This window comes from Saccostrea echinata, unplaced genomic scaffold (genome assembly GCF_033153115.1).
Source record: "Saccostrea echinata isolate AGI-Se365-2 ecotype Australia unplaced genomic scaffold, CSIRO_AGI_Sech_v1 ptg000007l, whole genome shotgun sequence".
Taxonomy (NCBI): Eukaryota; Metazoa; Mollusca; class Bivalvia; order Ostreida; family Ostreidae; genus Saccostrea; species Saccostrea echinata.
Genome location: NW_026889756.1, coordinates 4,032,069 through 4,050,009, shown reverse-complemented (window position 1 = coordinate 4,050,009; position 17,941 = coordinate 4,032,069). Strand labels below are relative to the sequence as shown.

The window sequence follows — 17,941 nt, the reverse complement described above, 5'->3', positions numbered from 1 at the left end:
CAATTACATCTGCTGTCAGTGTCGCCGTCGACCGGCTTGTCTCGAGTGTTCAGCTGTGCTGGTACAGATGAACCAATGTTGCCCCCTGTGTAGACGCAGGCTTTCGAGATATGCAGCTCGCGGGCGAGGATTGAGACCCCCTCCTCCAAGACAGCCATCTCCACCCCGACCCGGAAGACCAGACTTTATGGAGCCGTTGACCGGTAACCAACGACCTCCCCTCTCAGACCGAACAGAGTTCGGCGGCAGAGCCAGAGGCAGAGGCAGAGGTAGAGGCAGGCCTCTCAGGGAGTAAACCCTTGATAAAAAAAAAATCAACCAACGGCCCTTTTAAGGGCCACTTTAATGATTCGAAAAGATACCTCTAATACATTCAAGGTTATAGAAACGTATCAACGGCCCTTTTAAGGGCCACTTATTTTGAATAGATACCTATACGAAAAGATACCTAAAAAAAACATTCAAGATTATAGAAACGGCCCTTTTAAGGGCCACTTATTTGAATAGATACCTATACGAAAAGATACCTAAAAACATTCAAGGTTATAGAAACGTATCAACGGCCCTTTTAAGGGGGACTTTAATGATTTGAATAGATACCTTTTTAAGAACATTCAAGGTTATAGAAAACTTATCAACACCAGGTCACTATTTTTTTTCTTTTTTTTTTTTTTTTCTTTTTTTTTTTTTTTTTGTAAAACATGAATCTTTTTTTTTTTTAAAATGAAATAACATAAACACATTTTTATTTTATTTTTTTTTTTATTTTTTATATAACACAATCTTTATATCACACACACAATCAATGTTTATGAAGAATGTACACTTGTTTTTGATAAGTGTGTACAAATTGTTCAATATATTGTCTATAATGTGTCCAATTTCCTCCTGCTAAACCACATCCTATTTTATAAGGAAAGGCATAAGTCTGGTAAGGTAAAGTGCCCAATTCTTGTAAACAAGCTTGAAACCATTTTTCTCTATTTTCTGGTGTATCTTGATAATAAGGTAGGCGATTATAATGTCCTGTGCCATAATCCCATTGAGCTAACAGACAAATGACTACAGGTTTTTGTAAAGAAAACACTTGAAGGGTGCCTGGAATTCCTCTATCTTCTTCTAGGGCTAAATTTCTAGACCTTAAAGGTCTGCGGGTCGCATAGAGATTAGCTCTGGGGTATTTCATAGCTATACTTTGACTCAATCCATGAGCTTTTACAGTCAAACAATTACATTGATGTACAATAGCTTCTACAGGAAAGTTTAATAAATCTCCTGGTATCTCCTGTAAACTCATGTTTGGGAATAATTTTTTTTTTCATTGTCACACCTTTTTATATATAACCTGAACAAAATAAATAACAACAATAATAAAACTGTTAACAAATTTTTAATCTGAATTTTCCAGATACTCAATCATTTCTCTCTCTTTCTTTCCAGGAAACCTCTCCAGGCACCAATTTCCCATTTCCCGAATTCATCTCTGGACTCTAATTCTTTGTTTCTCTTCTCAGGTTTCAGAATTCCATATTCTTCATAGTTGTCACCTTGCCTGTAAAACAATCTTTCTAATTCTGGTGTACTGTGAGACATACAAAAATCTGCAAACCAGTGAATTCTAGCCACATTCAGTCCTCCTACAGGTTTTTTTCATTTGAATGAATCCCCTGGTTTGATGCACTTTTCCTGTCCAGGGATGAATTTCCTTTTCTAGGATCAGGTATTGAAATTGATCTTCACAGCTCATGAACATATCTATGTCTTCTTCTTCCCTCACATCTTGGATGACAAATGTCCAATTAGTGGCTACTCTGTAACTTCTGTATGAGTCCTTTGGGTCATGGATCTCATCATACTTCTTGTAAACATTACAAGGTTCTTCATCCTCCTCCAGAGTTTTCACTTCATCCTCCAGAGTTTTCACTTCCATTCTTCTTTGAGGACTGTAATGTTCTTCTTCCATATGCATGATCAATATTTTTTCTAATAACTGTTGTTTCTCCTCATCTATATTCATACTCTCTATTTTTTCTAATAACTGTTGTTTCTCCTCATCTATATCCATAGTCTCTGTTTTTTTCCAAACTGACTTTGACTCATGGTAAGGGTCAACTGATCATGATCATCTACACACCTTGTATTTATACCCTCAGAGGTGGTGGTGTGCAAAAAATAAATGTTGGACCTACGTTTTTTTACTGAGATACTACTGTGTACGTTTTGTTTACGTTATGCTGAGTCAGACACTACACAAAACCTTATATTATGACGTCATACTGATTCACAGTCTAGGCAAAAAAAACCTTACACACACAAAAGCTCTATGTTATTTATTCAAGTAAATCTACAATCTCTTGGAATTAATTCTTTGTTTCTCATTTCAGGTTTTAAAGTCCCATATTCTTCATAGTTGTCACCTTGCTTATAAAATGTTCTTTCTAATTCTGGTGTGCTGTGAGACATATCAAAACAGGTTAACCCATGAATGATTTTGTACATGTTTCTCTCATGGGTCCAGTGTTTCATTTGAAGGAATCCTCTCACATGATGAAGTTTTCCTGTTTCTGGATGCATTTCTTTTTGTAAGATCAAGTATTGATAATCACTTCTAATGATTTGATCTATATCTTCCTGGTGACCTCCAGTTAAATTAAATATCCAATTAGCAGCTCTTCTAAATCTCTCCTTTTTAAATTTAGCAATATAATGATTGCCTGGATCTTCTTTATGTTGGTTCTCATAATGAGTTTTAATGTCTTTCAACAATTGAGTTCTGATTTCCATGATACATCCTTCTGTCAGACTCATGTTTGAAACAATGAAATTTTTTTGTTGACACTTCTTTTTTATATAGATAACAATTCAAAGATAATTTTAAATGATTTATTCAGATTCTACCATGATTCTTTCTCTTACAATCCTGTGTCAATCTTTTTTTCTCAAAATACTTTTTTTTTTGGACACAGCTTCTTTTAGGTCTTTCAGGATAATCTGTTTTTGGTAATAAATGGGTATATTCTTCTTCTTCTTCTGCAGTCAAGGGTCTTTCAATGTAATCTCTCCCATCATTATCCTTTTCTGGACATAATTGATTATATTTTTCACGAGAAAGGATCTCAATAGTTCCATCCTCCTGTATTTGAATTGGTATACCTCTATCCACATCTTCCTCTCTCAGAATTCTCTTTCCAAATTGAATTTTACTCTTTTCTTGACTAGACGTGTTACCCTTGATTAAGATACATCAATAACTGATATATTTTTCATTTTACACCTTGTATTTATACCTTTTTTTTTCTATTTAGTATCATGGGGAAACCCCTTTTTATAAAAAAAAAAACAAGAACAGATTTTTTTTTCTTTATTGATAACAAGAACAACAACAATTACAATACATTTTGATAGAAACATTGACAAGTTTGTCCATGACCCGTAGGTCTTTTATGATAAGTGTCTTTAAACCATTCAGCTACATAATGATCTCTTTGTAATGCTGTACTATGGTCCAAGGGGAATAACCACTCATCTGCGGTTTTTGTCTTCTTGTGTCTTTGATGTAAATAATACACGCAATATTGTCCACATACATCTGTATTCCAAGCTTGATATCGGTACGGATTATAAATCCATTGGTTAGCATGACGATGGATAAAATCTTGAATTTCTTTTTGTAAGGGAGGAAATCCATAAGAGTCAAAATATTCGATGACTGGACTGGACAAATACAAACATACCCAATGTTCTCCAGGTTTATCTTGAGGATCCGTATTCACCACAATGGCTTTTTCTTGAGGTCTTAATTGATCCGGTAATAAATCTAAAGGGTACACACCACCAAAAGAACTCTTTAATTCTCTGGATAAGACTTCTTTTAACTGTCCTGTATCCATTAATAATCAATACTGACTTCTCTCTGTTTGTTGATTTCTAACAGATTATCGAATTCTGCATACACCACACAATTTAAGGTGTTCACCGTATTGTTCGTAAATTGGACTTCTACTCTCAGATTTCCGGTTTCTATGATGTGGAATTTATCCGATTGCGCTTCTTGATCTTTCGTGAAATCCCAGCCCCATAAAGTGTATCCGTTTTTATACTCTTCTAGGGTGATGTCCGGGGCCCAATCTTCTCCTAATTTTCCCAGTGCTTGATATAAACTCAGATAAGATCTCAGATATAAATCTTCATTGAAATTAGGTTCGAAACAACGAGTACTCATGGTCTCTCCGTTAATACTGACATCTAATTTCTTAATTCCCACGTTTTGAAAATGAAACGGATTTTTAGTTTTATCTCCGTTGAATGCCGCATTGTCCACAAAACCTAAAATGATGCGTTTAGGCATCTGGCCTTGAAACAGATGATCCGTGATTTTAGATTGTGTTCCTGTGAGTATGGTAAAGGTTTTCACTTCGACTCTTCTCAATGGATATTTAGCTCTGTGAGTGTTCAAACTTTGATTAATACCATTCATCATGACGGCTGTGGGTTTGACTTTTCTTACCCACAAGATCATGCTCAATATTTTGACTTTTCCCGTACTTCCATCTTTGATCATCATATAGAACTGAGGTTTAGCTCGATTAAATCTCAAACGGATATCTACTCCATTCGGTAGAAATCGGTCTTGTTGAAATAAATCCAGATGTAAACGATCATACAAGGTTATTTTCTTACTATCTTTAATAGCCTGGTGACGTTTTCTAAATCCTTCGTTTTTAGAATTGGCCGGTAACTCTGGGACGATAGGTTGGTTAATGGTCACAGTATCGGCACCACCATTTCCACTTGGGGTTACATCAAATGTCTTATTTTGAGCCACTCCAAGGTCTGCTACCCCTACTTCGCCCATGTGTCCTGCTGTATCTTTTTCCCACAGACTACAAGCTCTCATCTGGGTCATTAAAGTTCTGGGTTTGTAAGAAAGTAATTTCTCCAGATAAGCTTTGTAAGGATAAGTATCGGTGCCAGGAGTCACTATTTTTCCATTGACACTGAGATCGATTTCCGTAAACAAAGAATGGAAGATATTATTCACCGGGGCGCAAGTACTACCAGCTCCAGTCAGATTAGTCCCATCCTCTTTGGTAAATTTACATACTATTTGAACATACGTTTGAGATAAATCCAGATATTGATCTCCTTGTCCATTAATTTCAAATTCAATAGGAGCCGTATCCGAATCTAAAGTACTGGAAATGGGGTAATATTCTTCCCATTTGGAGTCTTCTAAAGCAATATTAGTCGGGGGGACTTGGAACAATTCTAAATTGTTCATCCCACACGCACAGAAATCTGGTTGCAACATGATGTCTGTCTACTAGGATGGATTTTTCACAAATGAAGGTCAATCTCACTCGACTCCTCTATTTATAGTGTGTCAATCAAAGATATCTAAACCCCTTTTTCTCTTCTTAGGACCTCCTCGGGCTAACACAGGTGTCTTTTTTCTTCTTTTCTTACCTAGATTCAATCTCAGGGCTTGTACTCCGTGTGTTTTAACAGCATCTTTTAAAGATCTCTTATTTTCTAACACATCTAACCCCGTTCTAGCAGCAGCAGTCAAGGCATGTTTAGCTCCCGTTTTCAATAAATTTCTCAAAACTCCTCTCCCTCTCTGCCGTCTTCTTCTTTTTCTTCTCCCTTTACCTTTTTGACCTTTCTTATTCATCTTTTTAAAAGCTAAACTTCCTCCTCTATTGAGAGCAAATAAGCCTGTATTTTTAACAGCATTGAGTCCATGAGTTAAAAGAGCATTTTTGATATTTTTCCTTTTTTTAATCACATCTGCTCCTACTTTAGCTCCGGCAATCAAGGCTTGATTACGACCCATTTTGACTAGATCTTTAAGAAATCCTCGACCTCTTTGTCGCCGCCGGCCTGAGCCTAATTGGACAGCTTCTTTTAAAGTCATCCCTATAGGTAAGTTCGGTACCATTCCCGAAAGAAAGTTTATAAAATTTCCTCCTCTTTGAGATTTTTTATAACTCGGGGATATTATAGGTAAGTTCGGTATCATTCCCGACAGGAATTCTATATAATTTCCTCCTCTTTGAGATACAAATAGCGGTGGAAGCAAACTGCGTGGAATAAGATTTAGGAATGGTAATCCAGTAGGATTAGGGGTAAGGGCTCCAGCCAATCCAGGGAGAATTCCACCTACAACACCGTGTCCTTTTTGACGTAATAAACCTCTATGATAGACAAATTGTCCGTGTCCTCTTTGTCTTAATAATCCGGGATGATACTGCATGTTTCATGACTCGTGTCAGACTGACTTAAATGCACTCCAGGGACTCCTTTTATACCTCCCTGTCTTAAGGTTGAATACAATACAGACAGCATACCAGACAAGTGATCACTCCCAATAAGATGTAACAAAAAAGATGTACACTCATCTCAGTACACTTTTCTGAAATGAAGTTTCACGACTGATTTTCCATTTAAAAAAGGCATGGGAGTCCCTAAAGGAGTCATGATATGAATCTCAATGCTATCGAAATGTTTTTTACTCAGTTTCAAATATTCCGCTCTAATGGGTTCCCATCTAGCTTGTTTTTTATCTTCCAGATTGAGTGTACAAGGAACCACTCTTAATAATTTCAAGGCATTGGATCCTACCGTCTGGGGTTCAACCAAGTCACAATACACGTACATGGATTTCAGATTTTCATATAAATCTACGGTATTGTTCCCCATGTAACTCACGTTGATCCATTTGGTCATGATTTTTGTATCGTTCTGAGGCATCACCTTCTTACTTTCTATTCCTAACTTATAAGCTAAAGCTATGGGGAAACGAATGCCTAAGGGATATTTTCTAAGTTCTTTCCCGATAAACTGATACATCACTTTATCATATTTGTCATGATAGGATAATTTCATGGCATTCTCTTTTTTAGAATCACCTAAAAACTTCCATAATTTTTTCAAAGTTCTTTCCAGTCCAAGACTGATTTCATTTGTTTAAGCCATGGGATGAATGTAAGGCCCCGGTCTAAAGTGAATTCGCCTAATTTCCATCTTTTGGTCTTTCCAATCTTTGCTTATGAGATCACCAAATTCAGTATGGTCCCAATCTAACAGTACAGGACATTGACTTAATGGCATCGCCTTTTTGGTTTTCATTTTAAATCTGCCCCATTTAAACACATTAGGTTCTTCGACTTTTCGATTATAAAACTGAGGAAGCAGGATGTCAAAATAAGCTTCCTCTTCTGTGATGTTTTTCAATGCAATGGGATACATCAATTCTGTTAAAGCCACTTCCCATTGTCCATCTGTTAAATCTACTGTTTGTGGTAATAAGGTTTTAAATTGAGCCGTCGTATTACTCGGAAAAGATTGCATGGACCCATCACTGGGTAAAGTCATGTAAAAACTACTGCTCTCGGCCATGTTCAGTGAGATACTGAGACAAAATAACTTAGGACCCTTCTATTTATAACAACAAATTTTTTTTGTTTTTTAAAATTTAATTGGACATATTATTACACTACTTCTTCTTCTTCTTCTTCGGATCTGTAAGGAATCACGGTCTCAAAACATTGGCCCTCTTCGTTTTCCAAGCTATCTTTAATCTGGGAAAAAGGAATACGACAATACAGGTACTCTGTAGGACAGTAATAGCTAGGAATTCTCAGTCCATCTTTTTGCTGGTTCCAGAACAAATCACGAAGACAATGTTCTTTATTCCAACACCATTCACCTTCAGCCAGAACCACACGAGTCTGGAATTTACAACGACCTAGGATCAACCATTTGTACTGTTGATAATGATGGTATATTTTTACCCTCACCTTAGATCCTTTAGGATGCAAGAATTTCTGTCTTTTTTCCAACCACACATCTTGAGTCGATGTTCCTGGATGATTTTCAAAATAATCTAGGATGGCTCCTATTTTAGTTTTCATCCAGGGTCCCTGCATGTAAATACATCCAAATAAACTCTCACAATACCAACGATACTGCATGATTTTTTTTGGCGTCTGACTTTTAAACTTGACTTTTTCAGAATGAATAATTTTTGGGTCATACCTCTTTATATAACCTTATCCAATCTATTTTTAGTATCTCAAAAAAAACCCCAACAACATTTATTTATGATTTATTTCCTTCATATCTACATAAGGGACAAAGTCTGTAGCAAGTCTTGACAAAGTTCTCAACACATTTCCCACAGCAAGGATACTGTCGACATTGTTGACACTTCCATCTCCCCTCCGTATTTTCCTCCCTGCAGGTCAGGCATTTCTTTAAAGCTCTCTTTCTCGTTACTTTGACCCATAAGGGTACCATATTCTCTGCCCCGTACTTCCATGTGAAATATTTCACACACCAGTTACATCCACAGGTCTCCATAGAAGGGGGATCATCCACAAACCAGTGAGGAAAAGGCATTTCACAATGCTCACAAATTCGATAAGTTCTGTGATGCCATCCGAGATAATCATACACCGTAAATGTACGCCATTGGTTTATTTTCCTATCACAGTAATGGCAGTAATACTTTTCTACGTCAATCAAATAAATCAGTCTCCACGAAAAAATCATGATTGAGCGCAGTGTACTCAAAGCTAAGCTTTATATACCTTTTATTTATAGGGGGTGGTGTGCAAAAAAAAATGTGTTGGACTTACGTTTTTTTACTGAGATACTACTGTGGACGTTTTATTGACGTTATGCTGAGTCAGGCATAAGCAATACACACAAAATCTTGGCAGAGATTCAAGTCACAGCTCGCTATGCATTGTGACGTCATGTGTCACAAAAAATGTTATAGTTGAAGAGAGAGAGAGAAAAATAAGACATTTTTTTTTCTAGGTTTTTAATTCACAATAACATTAAAGTAACAAACATGGAATACTTTGACATAGTTCTTTTTGAATAGGAAAAGTTCTCCTCATGTACAAATATTCTGTTTCACAAGCACAGTCCATGATGTCGTATCCTTCTTTGAGCACTTTATTTACATAATCTTTGATACAATCTCGGATTTCTTCCATCCATTTCCCTTGAATCCAAGTCCTTGCTGGTCCCTCTGGTTTGTGAGCGAAAACATATTTTACTTTCCATTTGAATTCCTGATACTGGGGTCGCCATGGTCCTAATAATACTATTATAAGTTGTCCACATTCATGGTCCGGTAATTTGATTCTCTTATACAGGTACACATCATTGACTCCTGTTTCTCCCGGATTCTTATCCATGAAATCTTGGATACATTCATCTTTATTTTTCATCCATTCTACTTTTTTAGTGGAACCTGTATGTTCTTGCATTTTCCAACGATACTCTGAGCTTAAAAAATCCATGTTGCTCTATCCTCAGTCAGATCAGAAATGAATCTTTTTTTTTGTTTCCCCATTTTATATATACTCTGTGATGTATCTATTTTTTTAAGACATTACCCCTGTGCATTCGTGGTCTTCTTAGGGGTATGATGCATCATCGTAGGACTAGGCATGATATAACCCACTGAAGAACTGACACATACCATCCAATATTCTCGATTAGGATCATGTAAAGCTAACATGACCACACTGGTAATGATAAGAGAGACACAGATATATAATTGGGCGAAATAAACGATTTCTTCGCGAGGAATATTCTCTCCACAAAATTTCCAATGAGGCGTTATTTGATGAGATCCGTTTGGGGAATCCATGAATCAAAACTAGGGGGATATCCTTTCCACCGAACTTTGACTTCTTGAATGATTTTTTTCCCGACGCGTCGCTTTTTATACCCCAAGATTTCCTCCACTTCGTACACGTCGTCTTTTTTAATGATCTTTTGTAATTCTTTTTCGTAAAAAGTCCCTTCTAATTCCTCTCCGTTATAATCTTGCACTCTATACACGTAAGGATACCTTCCAGGAACTCTTTTAGAGATGGTAAACAGTTCTGTGGTCCAGTTAGGTAAATATCCTTTTTCAAATGTGCGTTTGGCTTTACTGATGCGGACCTGATCTCCTTCTTTAAACTGAGGTTTAAGAAACTGTTTTCGATTCGATGTCCCATATAAAGTTTTCCAGACTTTTAACACATTAGAAGCATTCACTTGAACTGGGGCTCTTTTGATACTCCTATGATAGGTATGATTGTAAGCATACACTAAATCCGGTAAAACTTCTACATACCGTCTGGTTTTATGACGAGTGAAATAACGCCACATGCGTGCTTTGAGTGTACGCTGAAATCGTTCCACGATACTGGCTTTAGTGTCCGTATTACGAGTAGTAAAAAAATGAATGGATTTAAAAGCTTGTAAGAATTCTCGATTGGTAAATTCTTTTCCTTGATCTGATTGAATGCGGACGGGACGTCAACCGTCTTGTTGAAAAATCTCTTGTAATCCTCGAATCATTTCTTTTCCTGTTTTCTGTTTTAAAGGCACTACCCAGGCATATTTAGATAAGACGTCAATGGCACATAATAAAAACGTATATCCATCATTATGTTTCTTTAAACTGGACACATCTGCTAAATCTAATTGCCATTGTTCGTCTATATCGGTCACTCTAGTCTGTTGTCTCCGGAATTTTCTTTGAATGGGTTTATGTAAAGTATAAGTATCTTGCTCTTTTAACCATTCTCGAATCTTTTTCAGGGAAATTCCTAAAGGTTTGACCTGACGATACAAAGCTTGTATTCCTCCGTACCCTCTTTTAGGATCATAATAAATCTCTTTTAAAATATCTTCCACTTGTTTCTTTTTCATATTTTAGGCAATGAAAGCCAATTTTCATCAATTTGTCCTAATTTCTTTTCTTCTTCGAGTTTGGCTTTTAATTCCTTTTTAGCTCTAAAGGGGCTATATTTGGATCCTACTCTTGTCCCTACAGGGGTTGAAATGGGTTTTTTAATGACGGTTCCTCTATCCCCTACAGGTCTACTCACTGGAGTGTCAAAAAAGGAAGAAAATCCACTATCGTCTATTTCGTGACTTTTAGGAGTACTGATTTTTCTAGGTCTCTGCATGGCTTTTATAAGGTTTCCATTGCTCACGTATTCTAGAGGAGTACGCGTTTCTTTTAAAGCTTGAGCAAATTGTTCTAATCCTGTAGGAACCGGATGAGTTTTACGAGACTGAGATCTCATACTATCAGCCATTAAATCCACAATGTTAGAATCGGGAATTTTTTGACCTCGATAACTAATTTCACCTTCTTTATTCCAAGTTAACACTTTAGTGTTTTTCTTTAAATGATTTAATAATAATCCAGCTTTTCTTTTCATGTTTTTATTCACTGTTTCAAGGATTTCATCGTCAATTTCAGCTGCTGGTAATGCTGCTGCTGCTGGGGCTGGAGCTGCTGCTCCTGCTGCTGCTGGAGCTGCTGCTGCTGGAATTTTCAGTTTAGAAATAGGTTCCTGTCTAGCTTGTTGTAAATAATTCCTATATCGATGAAGTTCCTGGCCATATAAAGCGACTTTTTCTTCTGGGGTTAAATCTTCACGTCTTGTAATCTCGTCCAATTCCTGACCTAAACTGATGGTGGATTGAAATTCCGGAGGTTTGGGTAATTTGGCCTCGAGATCATTTAATAAGACTTCGGGAACTAACACCATTTTACGACTCATATTTTTTTCTTCTTCTTCTTCTTGAGGACTTTATAGACGGATTGACCGGCATCCAACAATAAAGGTGCTGCTGAGATTAATAGGGGTAAAATGTTTCCTCCTTTTTGTTGAAGTAATAAAGCTCGTCGTTTCTGGACAGATTGAGGTTTGACCAGTCTCCTGAAGATGTGTTTCTTAGGAGCTAGTTTTCGTTTATGAGCCGAACTGAGAGGTAACACTCCTTTTAATAGGTTATACACGATCTCGCAGATTTTGAGAATACAATCTCCAGAACAATGTTTTAAAATACCCGTCTTTAATGGAGAGGAATAGTGAGGGTCCGATAACACTCTTAAAAGAGGCCAATGAGGTTTTAATCGAGTAGAACAGCCTCTTCTCTTCTTCTTCTTCTTAGCCATCCTGGGGTTAAAATGAGGACATGGCCCAGGTTTCTCCCCTTTTTATACTCTCAAGGAGGAGGAGCATACATGTCGTGTTTGGCCTTCTCGTGTTTGTCTCTATTTTTCTGGGTGACGTAAATTTTAGAACAATATCGGCATTTATATCTCATTCCTTTAGGAAGTTGAGGTGTAGAAGCGGTCAGAGGTTGAAAGCGTGCTATTTTAGGAGTGTGAATGGGTACTTTAATTCTAGGAGTGTGAATGGATACTTTAATTCTAGGAGAGGGAATTCCCACATTGACTTGAGGAAACATTTCTAAATCGGGAGCTCTTTGACTGCCTATGGGTCCCATAGGACGATCCATTCTCATTTCAGCTTGTTTTTTTAATAATTCCCCAAAAGTTTTTTGTCTTTGTTCTTTATAATACTGATTGATTTCGTTTTTTTAAACTTTCAGGCATGGCTTTTCGTTGAGCTGGAGTTTTGGGAGTCGTTTTTTTCTTTCTACCACCTTTTCTTTGAGCAGCAGGTTTTCTCTTTTGAGGTTTTCTCTTAGGAGGTTTTCTCTTAGGAGGTTTTCTCTTCTTTCTGGTCTTTTGAGCTGCTCCTCCTACTCGGACCATCCAATCTGGAAATACTCTTTGTTTCTTATTATTGACTCGCACTACCACACTTTTTAAACGACGAATACGTCGTTTCTTAGGTGCATTCCATTTAAATAAATGACGAATGATGACTCCGCCTAGAAATCCGGCTCCTCCGCGTTTTAAAATGGCATTTTTTCTGTCTTGATCACTCCCCGACTTATCGGCTATGATACTTAAATCTTGACGATGATTATTAATAAACTTTTGAGTCTGTTTATTGATAGGTAAGACCCCACGTATCAAATTTCGAGCTCCCATAGCAAACCAATTCAATAAGGCTTTACGCCCTAATTCGATTAAATGGGCTCGCTTGGCAGGATCTCGCTCCCGCTGTAAACGTCGTAACGTTTTCACTAATTTACTCTTGGCTGAGAGAGGTCGACCCATGACGACTGTATAATGATAAATGACAAGTTTAATGTTGGTACATTTTTATTTATACTCTTGTGGCATGTGTATAGTTAACAATTCAAACAATCGACTTCTCAATCTGTATTCGTCTGGGGTCTGTGGATTCAAGTCCACCAGGAGATACCCGTGAGGAACACTGGTGGCTTCTTGATAAGCTGACATCAAATGAGGTAAGGCTAACTGTCGACTCAAGACACTGATTTGAGATTTGTCTCTGGGATTTTTAAACAACACTAAATAATGAGCATTCAAACTAATAGTGCGATGCTGTGGTGCCCGATCAAATAAATTCTGAGTGATGTAAATCACACTGGTATTCCGATGATGCGCTTTACGGGTAAACCAATCCACGATCGATTCGATGGCTTTTCCTCCCATCATGTCGTCAAAAATGAGTAAGTGAGGAATACTTAAATTGGCCACTAATTTCTCATCGTCTTCGGGAATATTTCGAATGAAGGAGACCTGATCTGTTAAAGAAGTGTAAGCAGGTTGCCATTCCCGATAACACCAGACAATTTTTTGTGGCATGGGGGTAATCCAATGTAAATTCTCCACTAATTTCTTAACAAATTCCGTTTTCCCCGATTTAGAAGGTCCTGCTACCACCATGGTAAGTTCGTGTTTTAATTGAAAAGACGGAGTGTCTCGTCAGGTTGCATGATGATAAATGAAGAGAAAAATAGGGTTTCAATCCTTTTTATTCAACACAGAAATATACGTTGAGTTCTCTTCACATCGGATTGACAGATGGGGCAATACCGGAAGGTGGGAGCACATAATGAACAGCAACATACGTGTCCACAAGGGAGTAAAGCCATTTGTAATTCTCCCTCTAAACAAATGTGACATTTTCCTGTGGCCTGAATCTCTGTAGAGGTTTGCTCTAGTAGAGGTTTAATTTCAGGTGAAACTTTGTATCCCACCCGGAGTAAATGGTTAATGAATACGATCATCACCCACTCACGTCCTTTATAGGTATTGATGTAAGGACAATTAGGGTTCCAATAAGCATGTTCTACATAAGGATCGTCTGTAGGTTTCCAGCAGTTTAAAGTCATACCACAATGAAAACAGATGGTCTTATCACTCACTCCCCTGTAATAAAATCCGGCTTTGGCTAGGTTGGGTAATAATCCTTTTAAAGACTCGGGCCATCCCTCTTTAAAGGTAGCTTCTCTCTTTAAGAGCAGAGCATAGTTAGGGTAAACAGGAACCCCCTCTGGCTCCCTAGAATGATTAGCCATGACTGAAGTGTTCAAATATGTTTGCCCCCTTTTTATAACCCCCTTCATATTTTAGGGGTTTTCCCCATAAAATAATAACACATTTTGAAATACAGTATGTTTTTAATAACCATAAGGTAAAGTATTATAATCATTCATTAATTGTCTCTTATCATAGACAATTCTATATTGTTTTTCTAAAGGTACTGTCTTGACTTCATGTTGACGAGTCCTCTGTATTTTGTAGGGATACGAGACTTGGATTTCATCCATTTCTTTCTTGAGCATTTTTTCTAATGTCTCTGGTGACACGATATTGGAAGCCCGATAATTAACACTACTGGCCCAAATAATTACTGATAGTGCCACTTTTACTGATAATTTCTGATATTTACTGATATTATACTGTTGGTACTGAGAATTTCTGATATTTGCTGATATTTTTACTGTTGGTACTGATAATTGCTGTTGGTTCTGATAATTACTGATATTTACTGTCGTTTTTACTGTGGGTTCTGATAATTACTGATATTTGCTGAGAGTTACTGTTGGTACTGAGAATTGCTGATAATTACTGAGAATATTTTTTCTGAACCCAGAAGATTTAAAAACAAGCCTAACACTGACTGGAAAGGGAGGGGAATTGGTTGAAAGGAAGAATAGGGAAAGAAAATCCGTTAGGAATCGTTCTTATTTTAAAACATGATTTTAGAGGAAAAAAAACCTGGTATATGAAACTTTATAAAGACTTTTTAAACTCAAGCTGTTTCAATAATGGCTATACATCTAATTAAAAAATAATCCTTTAAAGCTTTTACTCATTTTTTTTTCAATACTGACAGTAGTTGTACATAAAAAAGTTCTGTTGAAAGCGGTGTCAGAACTTCTTGAGAACACCCCCCCCCCCACACACACACACACAAATGAAATAAATAAAGGATTACTTAATTTAAAAAAAAAGCAAAACAATAAATACAAAGAAAAAAAAAATAACAGGACATTTTTGAGACACACACATTACTGTATAAATGAACCTGACGGAAGTATTGCAGTAAAATTATTTGGACGCCACTCCCTCTTTCTCGCTTTCCAAGGGCGTGTTAAACAATTTTTTAATTTAAATTCAAACAACAAAGAACAGATGATGTTATTTATATCTAAAGCTTACTATTGAAAGAACTATGATTACAGAAATAAATTTAGAGAAAAGACAATATCCCGATCTATTTTTTTTTTCATTTTGAAAATATTCAAGACTACTTGCAAGACTTAGAAAATTAATATATACAAATGATCAGTATTTATTTTCACTAATCACATCGGTGCCTGATGTAAATTGTTTTCAAAATAGAATTCTAAAATTTCCTTGCAATTACATGTAGTCCATTAACATGCAACAGATGTGTGCTGGTCCCGGCATTATTCTTAAACTACTTCTTCATTGAGTCTATACCTTGATTTTAAGTAAATATATCTAAATAATAGAACATTTCTCAGATGTAATGTTAAATTATATCATTTGATAAGTATTTTAAAACCGAAAAAATGTCACCCTGTAATAATATTCATGTTAAGAATCTGCTTATTTTATCCCCCCCCCCTTTTTTTCTGCCTTAAATGTAGAATGCATAATAACATGTACCCAACCTCGAGAAAATTAAAAGGATTAGAACCGCTGAAATATGAAGTTTGACACTGCATTTTTTTTTTTATACATACCGGACCCTTGTTTGGTTAAAATAAAATTATATCCCCTATACCACGAAGTATAGACTGTTACACGGATAAACATTTTTTTTCATTCATTTATCTGTTTATATGTAATGAATTTATTTCTTTTAGAAAGAGGCATTCTTAATTATGAGTTTTACTCATCACTCATCAATCTTAGCCGGAAATATAAAAATAGAAGTTATCCCTCCCCCACCCCACAATTTTAGATTAAACGTTCTGGTTTACAAGTATTCGTGTTGAAACATGTAGCATCATATTTTGATACATTTAAATTCTTTTTTTTTCATCTACAGTAATTGTTGTATTTCTGTTCTTTTTACGCAAATGAACGAAATGTGAGATATACATGTATAACAGAGAGAGATAAATTTTTTAATCCACCTGTCACTTCATTGTTGCGTAACTGACTGTTTGTGATATATCCGGCGAGTCCCGGCCGCCGAGTGCCTTTCTCTCTCACTCGCCGTACGTGTCATACATGTATAGATATACAGCAGGGACACCTATTGTTATTTTCTCGCTACCGTACAGTGTACATCACAGCGCTTCCGTTTGTGTACAATACCCATAGAAGTCCTAGGACCCTGTCATTGTGTTCAACAGTAATCAGATAAAATATACTTGTAACATGTGGGATGAATAATAATATTTTTTGTGGTAAATTGAACAGGATTTTGAACTTTTTCATGTAAACCAAATCTTATTTTAATATTCTGATGAATTTAATGAGCTAAGTGCAACAGGAAAATAAGTCACAGTAACTGTTAATGAGGGATAGATTGTGCATTAATTTAGAAATAATTCATACTGATATAAAACATGCTGATTCTCTGTTACATAACATTGTGAAAATACGATTTCATTTTCACGTTTAATGAATAAACTTTATTTGACGCCAAATCCTTGCATAATCTTTGGCTTGTTTCAATTTACTCCAACAAGACGCTAAACTTTATATAGAAATATTTCAGATCTGTTGTTTTCCTTAACAAATCAACTATACACAGAGTAACTTCCGTGTGCATTCTACTTGTACAGTATGTCCTCATTTTCACATGTAAATGTCTACCTTTCTGCAAAAATCTTTGAAATATTTTTCCATTGAAGAGACTCAGTCCTAAATAAGACACATTATTGATTAAGGAAGCGCTATTTCCAGAAACAAATTCTGTTGGAAAAAGTTCTAATACGTCATTTTCAGGATAATTATACATGTAGATCGCGTGTGCCCCCCCCCCCCTTCAAAACTTATTTGCTACAAACTTAAGGTTAAGTTTCTTCATGTAATTAGCCCGTTTTAAGATATCCAACAATTAAAACATACAAAATATTAGCATTAAGATTAATTCTATTTATTTTAAGGACAGCACATGTCTCTGGACATCTTCAGTAAAAATTATTATATATGAATTGTGTTAATTTATCTAAGGATATGAATTAATTACGCTGAGGTTCTATGTGTATCAAACATTTATTTTTTCCCCATTGATTGTTTTTACTGACAGTACATGAAAAATCTCTATTTTTAAAAAAATATTTTTGACGACACAAATGGAATCATGATCAATGTATTCAAGAAACATTATTATACGGTATGTGTTTTAACAAGTAAAGGTTTTGAACTACTTAATTGTTACATGTTTCCGATGAAAATCTGAAATGCTGTAGAAAATGTTCAAAACATTACAATATGTGAACGGGTTGGTGGTGTATTGATCTTGACTTACTTTGATCCAATCTCTCATAATACTTAGGAGCGGCGGATCAAGAATTTTCTGAAACAAATAACTACTGTAACAGTACTTTATATGGCATTAAAAATGAACGGTTTAATTTTTTTTCATGTGTTCTTTAGATAACATTTCACTCATATTGGGATGCTATTATTTACCTATTAAAAGCTGCGAATTTCGACCTGTACGCTGCACTTACATGTGCATGTGTATGTCCATAA

The 17,941-nt window shown here is 36.1% G+C and overlaps 2 protein-coding genes across 2 annotated transcripts; both read right to left on the bottom strand.

Annotated features, from left to right (window-relative positions):
- Positions 1-3,889: 3,889 nt before the first annotated feature.
- Positions 3,890-5,311, bottom strand: LOC133180652 (uncharacterized protein F54H12.2-like). The gene has a single exon (XM_061315124.1). It carries the CDS (start codon positions 5,309-5,311, stop codon positions 3,890-3,892), a length of 1,422 nt encoding a protein of 473 aa, XP_061171108.1.
- Positions 5,312-13,731: 8,420 nt separating this feature from the next.
- Positions 13,732-14,274, bottom strand: LOC133180651 (death-associated inhibitor of apoptosis 1-like). Its single transcript, XM_061315123.1, has one exon. The coding sequence runs from the start codon at positions 14,272-14,274 to the stop codon at positions 13,732-13,734; it is 543 nt and encodes a 180-aa protein (XP_061171107.1).
- Positions 14,275-17,941: the final 3,667 nt, after the last annotated feature.